This window comes from Zeugodacus cucurbitae, chromosome 6 (assembly GCF_028554725.1).
Source record: "Zeugodacus cucurbitae isolate PBARC_wt_2022May chromosome 6, idZeuCucr1.2, whole genome shotgun sequence".
Taxonomy (NCBI): domain Eukaryota; kingdom Metazoa; phylum Arthropoda; class Insecta; order Diptera; family Tephritidae; genus Zeugodacus; species Zeugodacus cucurbitae.
Window position 1 is genome coordinate 36,597,950 of NC_071671.1, and position 16,458 is coordinate 36,614,407.

The window sequence follows — 16,458 nt, forward strand, 5'->3', positions numbered from 1 at the left end:
GCATATCCCATAATTTTCTTCCACCGTCGAATAAATTATTTGTAACAAGTACAGTATCACAAGCGGTAAAACTTAGTTCGTTCTTTTATTTATTCTATTCTATTATGCTTCATCGACCATTAGTTTTTTCGTTCGCACTAATACACGATTATTGAAATCATACATTTTTCTAAAGTTAAGTAAAGTGTTCATTAGACTAGAATTTATCTGCAATTGACTAAAAGACAAGAATTTATTCGAAATTGTCTCCAATGTCAGTGTTAAATATTTTGTCATGATCATTTGTCGACGTTTTCATATGTATGTACAATGTATGTGTAAAATTGTTGCCATTTTCAGAATGTGTCATTCAGTGGGACTTAAACGGCATACACTGCAAACATGTGTATATATGTATGTACATACGTAACCATTATTTGAATCACAATTTGAATCACAACATTTTTTTCTAATAAATATGCCTGTGTTACATGATTTATGCAATCCATAAGTGCAATATCATATTTTTTGTTTGCCTCCATAAGATATAGAGGGACTCTTTTAAAATTCTGCCTCGATAGTAAAATTTTAAATTTTGTATTATGCTCTGGTCGAAAAGTTCGATTTATGGATGAAATTTTGTATGAAATTTGAATTCTATTGCCAAATTAAGAGTTCGAGTTATAGAAGTTCGAGTTATGGAAGTTCCACTGTATATGTATGTATATGAATATGTGTACATTCCTCGGCGTTTTCAATATAAAAGCCAGAAGCTTAGAATTTCAATTAGTTTCAATTGACAATTCCTCAAGGCAATCACCAAAGCCCAGCTAACGAAAAATGCGAAATCTGTTGCGAATCGATCAAGTGTTACGACAGCGGTTAATTTTACTTTTGATTGTCATATGCGCCATTATAGACTGGCTGGTCCCGCTTCGGTCAGCTGAAGCAGTCGCCGTATCCGATTCGCATCTGGACTTGAAAGTGTTTTACTTTATTTATGGTCCAAAATATTATGATCCGCGCAGAGACTTTTCCAAATAGTAATTCAATTCGAGTGTTGTTTTCAGAAGTACTTATAAGTACTAATTTATAAGTGTAAACATAAGTATGACTCAATATATGAATATTATACTTTTACATGATATATGAATTAATGATGAAGATAAAATATGAAGATATCCATGTATGTGCATTCTTAGTTCAAATTATAGTTAGTGTTAATTAATCGACAAACAAAATGAAATGAAGTTGACAATCGATATACCGCATTTACAAATGTACATCGTAAGGTGAAAAAATGTGATGTACTTTTTTATCGCATGTCACATAATATATAGCATGCGAAAATTCACTTTCTATCCTATAAAAGTATTGTCACCGATTATGGACTATTGTGGGAAATTGTTTCAGTAATTTATAAAAAACTAATTGTCTCCAATATAACAAAAGTGTTTGGAGATCCGTATGTCAATTCATAGAAGCCTCCAGTGGCAGAAATTTCGGCTACTGCTATAAAGGAATGAATAACATATTGAGCTACTAGGTTTGTTTGCTATCTACCAGCAGAGGACGCTCTACATTAGCCGAAATGAAAACCGTTGGGTGCATATCTGTGTTAATTAGTGTATAGCACATTGTGGTCACTTCGAAAGCGAGCGAATGGTGAATTCCCTACTTCAACTCAACTGTCATTCGCATTCGGATTCGCGAGCTATGTAGTTTCTGTTTTAGTAGTGACTCATTAAATGCGACTTTTTAAACGATTGGATCTTAGCGAACGCTATGTAATATCTAAAATTTCATTTTTGTTTACTTTTTGTTTTATTTTTAGTTTACTACAAGTCTCTTTTAGCTGCGTTCATACTGATTCTGAAACACATTCCTAAATTATCTAATAAGGAGGTGTGAGAGTAAAAAGTAAAATGAAACAAACAATTTCTTCTCGGGTCGTGAAAGAGGATGCTTTAACTTTGAAAAATTGCGGTTATTCAAGAAAACATAACAAAGAACAGTCAAAACATTTCTATGTCCACATATTTAAATCGTAATCCTGAGAACTTGTCATCACAATGTCTAAAAGAGACCAGGATCTATCAATGCAAGACACTTTCAAATAAGCCAAAACTAGTTAAGCCATTTTTAACTTAGTTTGAAAATCGAAGAGATCATAGCCGAAACCGAAACCGAAGAAATCTCGTACAAAGATGAGCGCAGTGATAAGACTTCTGTGGTAAAAAATCAAATTAGAACAGGTGTCATGTCTACTTGCTATCAATATGCTGAAGAAAACCTGGTTGCAATAGATGATACCTTCACTCTTCGGTGACCTAGAGCGTCGACCTTGAAATATATTATAAAATCACAATAAAATTTATATTTTGTCCTACTCTAAAGATGACTGCTTTTGATTATTTTACGGCTTTTATAACGGGTGATTTTTTTGAGGTTAGGATTTTCATGTATTAGTATTTGACAGATCACGTGGGATTTCAGACATGGTGTCAAAGAGAAAGATGCTCAGTATGCTTTGACATTTCATCATGAATAGACTTACTAACGAGCAACGCTTGCAAATCATTGAATTTTATTACCAAAATCAGTGTTCGGTTCGAAATGTGTTTCGCGCTTTACGTCCGATTTATGGTCTACATAATCGACCAAGTGAGCAAACAATTAATGCGATTGTGACCAAGTTTCGCACTCAGTTTACTTTATTGGACATTAAACCAACCACACGAATGCGTACAGTGCGTACAGAAGAGAATATTGCGTCTGTTTCTGAGAGTGTGGCTGAAGACCGTGAAATGTCGATTCGTCGCCGTTCGCAGCAATTGGGTTTGTGTTATTCGACCACATGGAAGATTTTACGCAAAGATCTTGGTGTAAAACCGTATAAAATACAGCTCGTGCAAGAACTGAAGCCGAACGATCTGCCACAACGTCGAATTTTCAGTGAATGGGCCCTAGAAAAGTTGGCAGAAAATCCGCTTTTTTATCGACAAATTTTGTTCAGCGATGAGGCTCATTTCTGGTTGAATGGCTACGTAAATAAGCAAAATTGCCGCATTTGGGGTGAAGAGCAACCAGAAGCCGTTCAAGAACTGCCCATGCATCCCGAAAAATGCACTGTTTGGTGTGGTTTGTACGCTGGTGGAATCATTGGACCGTATTTTTTCAAAGATGCTGTTGGACGCAACGTTACGGTGAATGGCGATCGCTATCGTTCGATGCTAACAAACTTTTTGTTGCCAAAAATGGAAGAACTGAACTTGGTTGACATGTGGTTTCAACAAGATGGCGCTACATGCCACACAGCTCGCGATTCTATGGCCATTTTGAGGGAAAACTTCGGAGAACAATTCATCTCAAGAAATGGACCCGTAAGTTGGCCACCAAGATCATGCGATTTAACGCCTTTAGACTATTTTTTGTGGGGCTACGTCAAGTCTAAAGTCTACAGAAATAAGCCAGCAACTATTCCAGCTTTGGAAGACAACATTTCCGAAGAAATTCGGGCTATTCCGGCCGAAATGCTCGAAAAAGTTGCCCAAAATTGGACTTTCCGAATGGACCACCTAAGACGCAGCCGCGGTCAACATTTAAATGAAATTATCTTCAAAAAGTAAATGTCATGAACCAATCTAACGTTTCAAATAAAGATAATAAATTTTATGCGTTTTTTTTTTAAAAAAAGTTATCAAGCTCTTAAAAAATCACCCTTTACATGGTTTCAGGTGAAGTTCTCATTACAGGAAGAATTGTTTTGTGAATAAGCGGAATCGTTTAGTGTAATGTAGCTCGATACGGATAAGATAGGTATTTTAGGTATGGTAATGACGATATGTGGTCATATGATCTATAGTATAGGTTAATTAGAAGCCAAATGTAAATGCAATCAAATTCAATCATCAAGAAAACGGATACCACTACAATTCGTTAGTGACGTTGTCTTTTCAATCTTGATGTTGCTGCTTCTAAGAAAGATAAGAGATGGTAAAATATAGATTAAAATTAAAAATATTATTTTAAAATTGTTAGTTGAAACCCAGATCATTTATTTATTTACATAATATGCGCGGATTTACATATAAGACCGTGTATGTAGGTATATTGATATTAATAAAAGTTATTTATATTTAATAATGTTTACACTTATTGTAAACTTTGAACTTTTCGTTCTCCATCTTAAAGGATTTCTAAAATCAAAAATATAAAAAAAAATAAATAATAGGTTCCTATAAGTTATTTTGCAAGTAATCATTGTCTTACTCTTTTGACTCGAATTCCAGCCAATTTTGACTTTTGATTCGCGATTTTTCATCTTCAACCAATCTATCATAGGCGTATAATAATCAAGTAAAGCGTCTCCACTCAAACTTGAATTCGTGCCTAAAACTCTTGACAGAGTGTCGTGCCAAGGCTTTGAAGAACCCAGGGACATCATTGATCTATAAAACAAAAATTACACATTATAAAGATCTTAGTAAACAGAACATAAAACTGTGTTTGACTAACTTGACCGAATTGCCGATTTCCAGATTATCGTGGAAGTCACAGTTATGTAGATGACCCCGATGATGAGTTTTTTGACAAAACGAGCGATAAAACTGGTAGCCCAGAACTTCGGAAACGAACTTTCTATTGTATATAAAATTCAAATAAGGGTAAATATGTATATTTATAAGTGGGCACATGTAAAGCGCCATTTTGTATCTACAAAGTAAGTTATATTTTTCAATACGTACTTGGTCTGATGATTTTCTTCCATATCCAAATAAAAATTGTAGGGAAAATCTATAGCACTTTCCGGGCGGTCTGAGGGGGGTTCTACACCAGCATATTTTTCCATAAGTTCCCAGTAATGCTTGTTAATCCTTTCGATTTCCACTGTACCGTTTAGCAAGTCAGTCATGACTTTAGTGTGGACGAAGTACAATGGTATGTTGAGCATTGTATGAATACCCTAAACAAAAAATGAATTGTGAACGAATGCATTGACAACCGACTAATAGTTACCATTCTAAACAAACGGTTCATCAAAATTGAATCCGAAAATTGAAAATCCTTAGAAAGTCCTATGGCTTGTAAATGTTTTGGGGTCGATGCAGATAGAATTACAGCCTCTCCCACTGGATATTCCAAATCATAAGAATTGAAGAAGTATGATGGTAGATTGTGTTTTTCTTTGGCGTAATGTACCCGCCCAAGGTAACCGTGAGTCTGTAAAAACTTTCTGAATTCTACCTTCTTGCAATATTTCATGTACACATGTGGTGTAAGATCGAAAATATCAGCTCTACAATCGCCATTTTCAGCACTCTCGTCTTGCTCCTTCAACTGTTCCTCATAAAATTCCTTATCTAATTCATTGAACCCGAGCGATTTATAGAAATTTTCTGCTTCATTTATCATGTCCTTTGCCTCGAAATGCGCTACAAAGTTGTCATATGGAGGAAGGTTTCCCTTTGGAAAATATGGTTCGATGACACTATTGGCATGCCAAGCCTGTTCTCGCACTTGTTGAAACAAATGATCTGGAATGGGACCTCGAGGATTAACAACGCTCCCACCATACTTCGTATGCAGCTCCTTTCTAATGAATGCGTGTAGTTGTTTATAAGTTGGCTTAATGTCTTCCATCACACGTTCCATTTCTGCCAAAAATTCCTTATTGTTGTAGCAGCGAAACCAAAACTCAAGTACCGGTATGTCTACAAATATTATCCAAAATATATGTAGGTATTTTCAAATAATGTAGATGTATGTGTGTGTACTTCAAAAAAAAAAAAAACAAAGCCACTTGCAATGTTAAAGAACATATTACCTAGTATCTTCGCAGCCTTTTGGAAGGCTTCAATTATGGTGTAGAAATTAACTGAAGACCAAACCAAATTCTTTTCGCGCCAATTCTCCCAATAATATTTGAGTTCATCAGAATCATTGCTGCGTTGGAAAATTTTCTGTATATCAGGATAGTACGCTAGCGGGCTATCGTCTTGATCTGGCATATACGCGCCACCCAAATAAGGTTCGATGTCTTTATCGGTAGAAAGTTCTTTAAGAGCTGCGAAGTTTATCAGCACCGATGAAAAGTAATCTTCTCCCAAGACGAAAAGCTCGCCAACTCTTCGAAGATTCCGCAAAGCCGTTATCACCTGCACATCATGTACATTCTCCAAATCATAATCGCTGGCCTCTTCAGAAATTTTAACCAGCTCTGCGGCTATTCTTTTGACCGTAGTCAGTTTTGTAAAGATTGTATCAAAATCTTCATCATCTGTAGATGAGTATGTTTCCTCTGCAATTTGATTATAAAGCTTGTAATAGCGAGTGCTGGCATCGACAATGAATTTGCTTGCATCTGCTTGCTTAGTTGCTGCAGCATTGACAACCTACAAATCGAATATTATGTAAATACATACATAATTCTATTTTATTCGCATTCTTACTGTTAGTACGAGCTTAAATTACGAACGGCGCGTACACTTACATTGATCCAAGCGATAACCGAAAATAGCGCAATGCTAAATAAATGCCAACGCATTTTGGTGCCTTCAACTGTTAGAATCAGAAGAGTAATATCAATCACAGCGCTCGAAATCGTACTGAGCATTCACACTTCAACGCAATTCAATATATGTGACCTAATTGTAATTTCAATCAAAATAAGCTAAGCTTTATTGAAACCGTCCTTATCTATAATGATGATGACGCTTTTTTGTTATTATACAAATTCATTGAAATGTTTATGGACGTGCAGATCTGTTAAAAAGCTTCTTGCTGAAATCTTTAATGCTATCAACATAGTATACACGTATGTATGTATATTTGTATGTGAATCGCGAACTATCATAAAAGGTTAAAATGATAAGATTTGCTGTTATTAATATGTATATATGGTACGAGTATGAACTTTCCCACAGAGTATTGTGAGAAGCAGAATTGAACTGGGGTATTACGTTTAAACTCGGTGGAGGTGTTCCTTTTGGATCTAAGTAGCTTGAGATTGGAAATTGGTATTTTCGCATTTAGAGCGCACTGAGAATGTGATTTTATAAAAGTAAAAGTGAATGACGTAATCACAATTTATTTGCCAGAACCAGAAAATTTTATTAAAATTGTTATTATAATCAACTAATCTGCATGTAGCTAAATTCTACATCATATAGCTTTGTAGGCATTTGTTTACTCTATACGCTATATACTATATATATTTTTGTTTTTATTTTATTTTATTCAAGATGAATAAAAGCTTCCAAAGAAAAACACTTGTAGCATTTAAGCAAATTTTTTTTTTTTTTATTGAAGTATTTGTTATTTTTTTTTCTTACTTTCTATATTTGCTTTTGTCTAAGGAACTAATAGCACATTCAAAACTGAAAAGCAAATATTTACCGAGGGCTGTGGATTTTGATTTGATGCTCAAAGTATTTTTATATTTACTCACATTCATATACAGTCGGACCTCGATTATCCGTGATCCGGTTAACCGGTCACCCCGATTAACCGTGATGGCCAAAGATCAGTCTATTGTTTTTTGTTTGCAATGTTTTCAAATTATTTGCTTCGTTTATCCGTGATTACCTCTATGTGACCAAACATACTTTCTATGAGCGCCTAGAACGTACCTATGAGCGCTGCCCCCGCCACGATGTCAAAATCGTGCTTGGCGAATTCAACGCTAGGGTGGGTAAAGAAGGTATGTTTGGCACAACAGTCGGAAAATTCAGACTCCATGACGAAACATCGCCAAACGGCCTGAGGCTGATCGACTTCGCTGGGTACCGAAATATGGTGGAAAAAAAGAAAACCATATCGATTATGTTGTTGTAGACTGGTAATTTGGTAACCGATGTCCAGGGCATACTGGGATTATGGAGGGAACACTTCTCCAACCTGCAGAATGGCAGTGAAAATACGACACAAGGAGATGGTGAACCCGATTACACAATCGTTGACGATGGAACCGAGGTTCCATTACCCGACCAAGGAGAAATTCGAATAGCAATTACGCGCTTGAAGAATAACAAAGCGGCGGGGCCGATAGATTATCGGCCGAGCTATTCAAATACGACGACGAAGAACTGATAAGGTGCATGCAACAGCTTCTTTGCAGAATATGGTAGGAAGAAAGCATGCTTAACGATTGAAATCTCAGTGTGCTCTGCCACATCCATAAAAAGGGAGATCCCACAATCTGAGCCTCCAAATATCGCCAATTAGGCTCTCTCGAGCGTATTGTGTGAAAGACTAAAGCCCACCGTCAACAGACTGATTGGACCTTATCAGTGTGGCTTCAGACCTGGAAAATCCACAACTGGTCAGATATTCACCATGCGCCAAATCTTGGAGAAGACCCGTGAAAAGTGGATCGACACACACCACCTTTTTGTGGATTTTAAAGCTGCTTTAGACTGTACGAAAAGGAGCTGCTTTTATGCCGCGATGTCTGACTTTGGTATACCGGCAAAACTAATACGGCTGTGTAAGTTGACGTTGAGCAACACCAAAAGCTCCGTCATGATTGGGAAGGACCTCTCCGAGCCGTTCGATACCAAACGAGATTTCAGACAAGGTGACTCACTATCGTGCGACTTCTTTAACTTGATGTTGGAAAAAATAATACGAGCTGCAGAGCTAAATAGAGAAGGTACAATCTTCTACAAGAGTGTACAGCTCCTGGCGTACGCCGATGATATTGTTATCATCGGAAGCAACAACCGCGCCGTTTGTTCTGCTTTTTCCCGCATGGATAAGGAGGCGAAGCGAATGGGTTTGGAGGTGAATGAGGACAAGACGAAATATCTCCTGTTATCAATCAAACACTCGGCGCACTCGCGTCTTGGCTCCCACGTCACTGTTGACAGTCATAACTTCGAAGTCGTAGATAATTTCGTATATCTGGGAACCAGCATCAACAACACCAACAATTTTAGCCTACAGGAAGCAAACGCTCTCTCAAGTCTGCATACGTACATATATAAAAATGGGAGAGTAAATATATCAAGTAGAGAGCGCAAAACCACGAAAATTGTGTTAGTTGGATTGAAAAGCACCACATATGCAAACAAGCATCTACTGTCAATTTTTTGCCTCATGTTTTCAGTAGAAAATTTAATGTATACATACTTATTTAATTTAAAAATGTACATAAACTTCTTGAATTAATTTTGTTGAATGTAAATATGTATAAAGAACAATGTTCATTTGTTAAATAATAAAAATATTTAAAAAAACTCATAATCAAAATTGTTATTCGATTAACCGTGAAAATCGATTATCCGTAATGCTTCTGGTCCCGACCATGACAGATAGTCGAGGTCCGACTGTTCTACATTTAATTATTTAATGAACACATAATTCAAACATATTTTGTGTATAAAAAGTTGTCAATTTGATTATGTCCAACCAAAACTTAGTACATTAACTACCTAAGTTCGGGTGTAACTGAATATTTTATACTCCTTCAATTTATTTATGTAGTTTTATTATGAGAACACACAATTCGACCCGTATTTTGCGCACTATTATCCATATCCTTTAACATGCGGGAGCTTTATGTTCGATTGTTCGATATATGGAGCCTTGAAAGTTATACTCCAGTTTCGGCGATTTTTAGACGGGCGATGTCACACTAGAATTTCAGTATTTATGCAATGTTTTGTTCCGATATCTTTCTGGTGCTGAGTTTTTAGATTTTGTAAAGTGAGCGAATCAGATGTACTACTCTAAAATTGTGTTGTTACGAACCGAATTTTAAGATGAGGATTAGGCGGATACACCCCCGTTTCAAATTTTGTTTCATCTTTACTATGTAATTTAAGGTTTCTTGTGTTTTTCCTTACTGAATTAAAGCATTTTAGTAGTTGTCAACATTACTTACTTTTTTAGCTGTATTACTGGCTTAATTTTAGTTCTTTATAGGTGTTCGGTTATCGTCATTTTGTGAGTGTGGCAACAGTCCTATTTCGTCCATATGCAATACCAATCCTCTAATGGTTCCAAGCAATATGTGTACTATGTTTCATCAAGATATCTTAAATTTTACTCGAGTTATCGATAGCACGAACACACGAACAGACAGACATCCGGATTATAACCCTATATCGAAATTTTTAGTTAGATAGTCTTCTGTGGAGCTTGTTGTGAGAGTACAAGTATGTATGTATGTGATTGGCGTTGCAACCGTTTAGCCGGTTATAGCCGAATCGACGATAGTGCGCCACCTGTCTCTCTCCTTCGCAGTTCGGCGCCAGTTGGAGATCCCAAGTGTAACCAGGTCGCTCTCCACCTGGTCCCTCCAACGGAGTGGAGGCCTTCCCCTTCCTCGGCTTCCTCCGGCGGGTACTGCATCGAACACTTTCAGGGCTGGAGTGTTTTCGTCCATTCGGACAACATGACCTAGCCAGCGTAGCCGCTGTCTTTTTATTCGCTGAACTGTCAATGTCGTCGTATAACTCGTACAGCTCATCGTTCCATCGTCTGCGGTATTCGCCGTTGCCAATGTTCTGAGGACCATAAATCTTGCGCAAAATTTTCCTCTCGAAAACTCCTAGTGTCGTCTCATCTAATGTTGACATCGTCCAAGCTTCTGCACCGTAAAGCAGGACGGGAATGATAAGCGACTTGTAGAGCTTGATTTTGGTTCGTCGAGAGAGGACTTTACTGTTCAATTGCCTACTCAGTCCAAAGTAGCACCTGTTGGCAAGAGTTATTCTGCGCTGGATTTCGAGGCTGACATTGTTCGTGTTGTTGATGCTGGTTCCCAGGTATACGAAATTATCTACGACCTCGAAGTTATGACTGTCAACAGTGACGTGGGAGTCAAGACGCGAATGCGCCGACTGTTTGTTTGATGACAGGAGATATTTCGTCTTGTCCTCATTCACCTCCAGACCCATTCGCTTCGCCTCCTTATCCATGCGGGAAAAAGCAGAACAAACGGCGCGGTTGTTGCTTCCGATGATATCAATATCATCGGCGTACGCCAGGAGCTGTACACTCTTGTAGAAGATTGTACCTTCTCGGTTTAGCTCTGCAGCTCTTATAATTTTTTCCAGCATCAGGTTAAAGAAGTCGCACGATAGTGAGTCACCTTGTCTGAAACCTCGTTTGGTATCGAACGGCTCGGAGAGGTCCTTCCCAATCATGACGGAGCTTTTGGTGTTGCTCAACGTCAATTTACACAGCCGTATTAGTTTTGCGGGGATACCAAATTCAGACATCGCGGCGTAAAGGCAACTCCTTTTCGTGCTGTCGAAAGCAGCTTTAAAATCGACAAAAAGGTGGTGTGTGTCGATCCTCTTTTCTCGGGTCTTTTCCAAGATTTGGCGCATGGTGAATATCTGGTCAGTTGTCGATTTTCCAGGTCTAAAGCCACACTGATAAGGTCCAATCAGTTTGTTGACGGTGGGCTTTAGTCTTTCACACAATACGCTCGATAGAACCTTGTATGCGATATTTAGGAGGCTGATCCCACGGTAATTGGCGCAGATTGTGGGATCTCCCTTTTTATGGATTGGGCAGAGCACACTGAGATTCCAATCGTCAGGCATGCTTTCTTCCGACCATATTTTGCAAAGAAGCTGATGCATGCACCTTATCAGTTCTTCGCCGCCGTATTTAAATAGTTCTGCCGGTAATCTATCGGCCCCCGCTGCTTTGTTGTTCTTCAAGCGGGTAATTGCTATTCGAATTTCTTCATGGTCGGGTAATGGAACATCTGTTCCATCGTCATCGATTGGGGGATCGGGTTCGCCATCTCCTGGTGTTGTACTCTCACTGCCATTCAGCAGGTCGGAGAAGTGTTCCCTCCATAATCCCAGTATGCCCTGGACATCAGTTACCAGATTACCACCTTGGTCTCTACATGAGGATGCTCCGGTCTTGAAACCTTCGTTAAGTCGCTTCATTTTTTCATAAAATTTTCGAGCATTCCCTCTGTCTGCCAGCTTCTCAAGCACTTCGTACTCACGCATTTCGGCCTCTTTCTTTTTTTGTCTGCAAATGCGTCTCGCTTCCCTCTTCAGCTCTCGGTATCTATCCCATCCCGCACGTGTTGTGGTCGTTTGCAATGTTGCGAGGTAGGCAGTCTGTTTTCTCTCCGCTGCGAGACGGCACTCCTCATCGTACCAGCTTGTTTTTTGTCGTTTCCGAAAACCAATTGTTTCGGCTGCAGCGGTACGCAGTGAGTTTGAGATGCCGTTCCACAGTTCCCTTATACCGAGATGCTGATGAGTGCTCTCAGAGAGCAGGAGTGCAAGTCGAGTAGAGTATTTCGTGGCTGTCTGTTGCGATTGCAGCTTTTCGACGTCGAACCTTCCTTGTGCTTGTTGACGGGCATTCTTTGCTGCACAGAGGCGGGTGCGTATCTTCGCTGCGACCAGATAATGGTCCGAGTCTATATTTGGTCCTCGGAGCGTACGCACGTCTAAAACACAGGAGACATGTCTTCCGTCTATCACAACGTGATCGATTTGGTTCCGCGTGTTTCGATCAGGAGACAGCCAAGTAGCTTGATGTATTTTCTTATGCTGGAATCTGGTACTACAGACGACCATATTTCGGGCCCCAGCGAAGTCGATCAGCCTCAGGCTGTTTGGCGATGTTTCGTCATGGAGGCTGAATTTTCCGACTGTTGTGCCAAAGACACCTTCTTTACCCACCCTGGCGTTAAAATCACCAAGCACGACTTTTACATCGTGGCGGGGGTAGCGCTCATAGGTGCGTTCTAGGCGCTCATAGAAAGCATCTTTGGTCACATCGTCCTTCTCTTCCGTTGGGGCGTGGGCGCAAATCAGCGATATGTTGAAGAACCTCGCTTTGATGCGGATTGTGGCTAGACGTTCATCCACCGGGGTGAATGCCAGGACTCTGCGACGGAGTCTCTCTCCCACCACAAATCCAACACCAAATTTGCGCTCCTTTATATGGCCGCTGTAGTAGATGTCACAAGGACCCACCTTCTTCCGTCCTTGTCCCGTCCATCGCACTTCTTGGATGGCGGTGATGTCAGCCTTAAGTCGTATGAGGACATCAACCAGCTGGGCAGAGGCACCTTCCCTACAAGTAATATAACTTATTTTGTTTGTGCCATATAGTATAATAATATTCGGTTAGGTAAATATTAATATTCCAAAGTCACTTTTTGTTAATTTGTAGAATACACAACACCATTATATAAATTGTTGTATAGAAATTATTGTAAATTTTATTTTTTAATTGATTTTTTTTTTAACAAATTGTTTTCCATATCTTAATCAATCTGGCTCCTAACCTAGTCAGAGACATAGGAAAAATACCAATACATATTTTAAATAGAATTGACGTGATTATTGGGCGCCAAACTATTTGCCAAGTTGCAGAAACCGGAATATTTGTAATCAATTTCTTTCATACTCAGTTTTTTAGAATGTTGAATATGTGTACGTTAAATAACAAATTTAAAGTTATGTCGAGTTCGAATTCATAAACAAGTGGACTGATGCCTCAAAATAAACGAACAATTAAGCTCGAAAATTACGAGGATTATGAAGTAAATAAATTCTTAAACTCACTTCTTCTATTTTGCGATGCGATATTTTTGGGTTAACCTCCATAGACTTCAACAGTATCATGGTATAGGGGAAGTAGTGAAAGTCTCAATTTTCTTCACATCTTTCAGAATGATGAGATAATTCGTTTGTAACAAATAGTAAATATTTCCGACTTGGTTTGTATTATCTATAAATTTGGGAACATTTTATGATTTGTTTGCAAAACGACCATTTATTTAGTCTACAATTTGAGAAGTATTAATAATAAACCCTTGCGGAAGCAAGCATAAGTTTGTAAATTTCTCGTTATTCACAGTGGATTCTAGAGCTGAGTTAAGCGTTACGAAGTACAACGCGGTTATCGTGACGTACTACCACGTCAACGATACTCATGTTCGGAGTCAAGAAATTAACCAGACGGTCAGCACCAGCGCGAGAAAGGCGGTCAAATGGATATCCCATAGCTCGGCGATCCGGATAGAGACGATCGCGCACACCACAATAAGAGGCTGCGTCGCTGCATGACCCTACCAATTGTTGCTCGATCTAAAAATTGTGTTCGTTAGTAGCATCGTAAAAGCAGATTTTCTAATAATGAATTCTTTTACTCTATCTTGGTCATAGTTAGACACCATTACAAACAGCTCACAGGGAAGGCCTTCAGGCAAACCTTTCGGAATAAGCATGTGATTGGGCCATCCACAACCACAGAAGTTGTATTCTAGTTCTTCTGCACTACCAGCAGCCGGGCGATTTACTTCTAAATTGCGGAAGGTGCGCTCAAAGGGAATGGTGACGCTGGACTCAGTCGATCGGCGACGAATGGTGTTTTGACCAGGGTTTACTGTGGATTAACAAGAAGTTAGGTGTGTCATAAGTGACAATGTAACAGTACTTCTAAGCACTTCACAACTTACAGGATACAACGAATTTATCCAACTCTATCATGAGTAAACGTTGATCCTTGAATAGCATTCCCTGTCCACGCTCATCTGCTTTCGGTCCCAAGAAGATGCGAACAGTACCAAATCTCTGGGCACCACTATCGTTGTTAACGTTGATGGTGTAGGTGAATGGCGTATGTTGAAGGTGAGTGAAGCGAGCAAACACATTACCACGAGGCACAAAGTCCATTCCGCGTGACAAGTCAATGTCAGATTGTTGCCAAAATGTTTGCAGTACATTTGGTCGACCTCCTTCGGGACTTACTTGTACACCTGTAACCGAAACACCATCGTAGCCGAGTTCAGGTAAAGCGTATGGAGGAAGGCGGGTCTTGTGTTCTTGGAAAATATCGTCGATGTAAGCATGCCATCTGTAAAATACAGGATCGCGCATAGCAGTGGCAGAATCTCCCATTACGCCGAAAGATTCCAAATGGCGATGATCGGGATCGTGAGAATAGGAAATAAACACATGTCCCATATTATGAAAATCACCATATAAACTACGATTTGGTGATATAATAGATGACTCCATAATGTTTCCTAAAACATCAATTCCGCGCACTTCGTCTAGTGGGACGCGATTACCGCTTTCCTAGAATTGATAAAATTTAGATTTAGATTTGAGTGCAGCGGCTTACTCATAATATGTACTTACATCAGTGGCAAAACCTTGGGAAATAGCTTCAAATATACGATCCCTCCAGCGCTCCAAGTCACTTACATCTAAATTAATTTGATCCAACTCTCGATTTAGGTCTGCCAATCTTGTGTCTTCAAATCGTGGTGGCCAAGCTCGACTAGAAACTAAAGAGTCCATCTTTGGAAAATAACCCTCGGCGATTGGTTCACGCAAATTATTGAAACGTACTACCCGAGCGAGATTATTACTGAAACGCTCTAAATTGTAACGAGCCACTACTTGTTGATGCATGTAGTAGAAGAGCTCGCCGCGACGATCCTTGTTCACAATAGCACGATCGCCAGCTTCAAAAGGGTATACTAAATGCCAATGCCAATGATGGAGATTAATTCCAAGGTCTTCCCGGAAATACCATAGTCGATGTTCGGGCTCCAAATCAGAAGCGGTGTAATCCCGTGGAATGGTAATTGGCATACGTGATCCCTCAGGAACTACGGTGGCTTCTTCACGTACCTGCCGAAAAACTTGCGAGTCAACAAATTTATCGGGGAAATTTTGTGCAAAGGATGGCAAATCCAGTCCTTTGGTGTCCGGGCGATGTAATAGCGCCACAGACAGTGCATAATTGAATAAATACGGATTCACACGATCACGGGCATATACAGCTACACTTTGAAGATCATCAACAGAGCGCACTCCCATGAAAATGTCAATCAAACGACCAGCAATACGTCTATGAGCCGGAATGAAGAGAGAAAACTGTGCATCTCTTGGGAGCGACATTGGTAGACGAAGATCCGGTATGGAAATATCCCTAACTGGAATACGTTGCTCTGCCTTTTCACCAAAACGACTCTGCACCTCATTACCGATGGGACGATAACGATCCGTGAGGAACTTGTCGGGAACATCGAAAACGGCAGCCTTTCCCTTCTCCATAAAAATTGGCTCATTGGGACGATCGAAGAGCAATAAAAGATTATTTTTATCGGACATTATTAACGACGATTATAAAGTTCCTTCTACAAACAATAATAGGCACAAAGGCGAAGAGTTCTGAGTGTGCTAAATGTACACAACTGTAGTTCCAATGTGAAACTGATGGAAACAAAGTAGATATTGCCTTTTTATATAGTTCCACAAATCGTAAGGTGCAAGTTTGTTCGTTTAGAAGTTGTTATCTCGTCTTGGTGGTCACATTTTATTGTGGTTTCTAAAATGTATTTAGCATATATGAGTACTCGCAATAGAGTCTATATAGTGCATAATATGTGCGAATGTGGTTGAAAATGGGAAGAACTTATATTCCTCAGTACAATTCCCACGAAAAACGTGTGCTGTAATCGTTACCATA

General features: G+C 39.2%; 3 protein-coding genes across 7 annotated transcripts; 1 reads left to right on the top strand and 2 right to left on the bottom strand.

Moving 5' to 3' along the window:
* Positions 1–755: 755 nt before the first annotated feature.
* On the top strand, positions 756–3,687 carry LOC128922466 (uncharacterized). Of its 5 annotated transcripts, none has more exons than XM_054232994.1 (2): positions 756–1,271; positions 1,814–3,687. In XM_054232994.1, the coding sequence occupies exon 2, from the start codon at positions 2,523–2,525 to the stop codon at positions 3,606–3,608; it is 1,086 nt and encodes a 361-aa protein (XP_054088969.1). In that variant the 5' UTR covers positions 756–1,271; positions 1,814–2,522; the 3' UTR covers positions 3,609–3,687. The 5 variants fall into 5 exon arrangements, with proteins under 5 accessions (XP_054088969.1, XP_054088970.1, XP_054088968.1 ...); XM_054232995.1 differs by having other exon boundaries at positions 756–1,165; XM_054232993.1 differs by having other exon boundaries at positions 756–1,087.
* Positions 3,688–4,002: 315 nt separating this feature from the next.
* Ance_4 (angiotensin-converting enzyme) lies at positions 4,003–6,631 on the bottom strand. The gene is made up of 7 exons (XM_011196264.3): positions 6,473–6,631; positions 5,807–6,374; positions 4,999–5,693; positions 4,728–4,945; positions 4,498–4,620; positions 4,252–4,430; positions 4,003–4,178 (listed from the first exon to the last, which is right to left on the bottom strand). Exons 1-7 carry the CDS (start codon positions 6,593–6,595, stop codon positions 4,168–4,170), a joined length of 1,917 nt encoding a protein of 638 aa, XP_011194566.1. The 5' UTR covers positions 6,596–6,631; the 3' UTR covers positions 4,003–4,167.
* A 7,098-nt stretch (positions 6,632–13,729) lies between these two features.
* Positions 13,730–16,216, bottom strand: LOC105219916 (phenoloxidase 2). Its single transcript, XM_011196266.3, has 4 exons — positions 15,120–16,216; positions 14,435–15,056; positions 14,126–14,361; positions 13,730–14,063 (listed from the first exon to the last, which is right to left on the bottom strand). The coding sequence occupies exons 1-4, from the start codon at positions 16,098–16,100 to the stop codon at positions 13,851–13,853; spliced, it is 2,052 nt and encodes a 683-aa protein (XP_011194568.2). The 5' UTR covers positions 16,101–16,216; the 3' UTR covers positions 13,730–13,850.
* Positions 16,217–16,458: the final 242 nt, after the last annotated feature.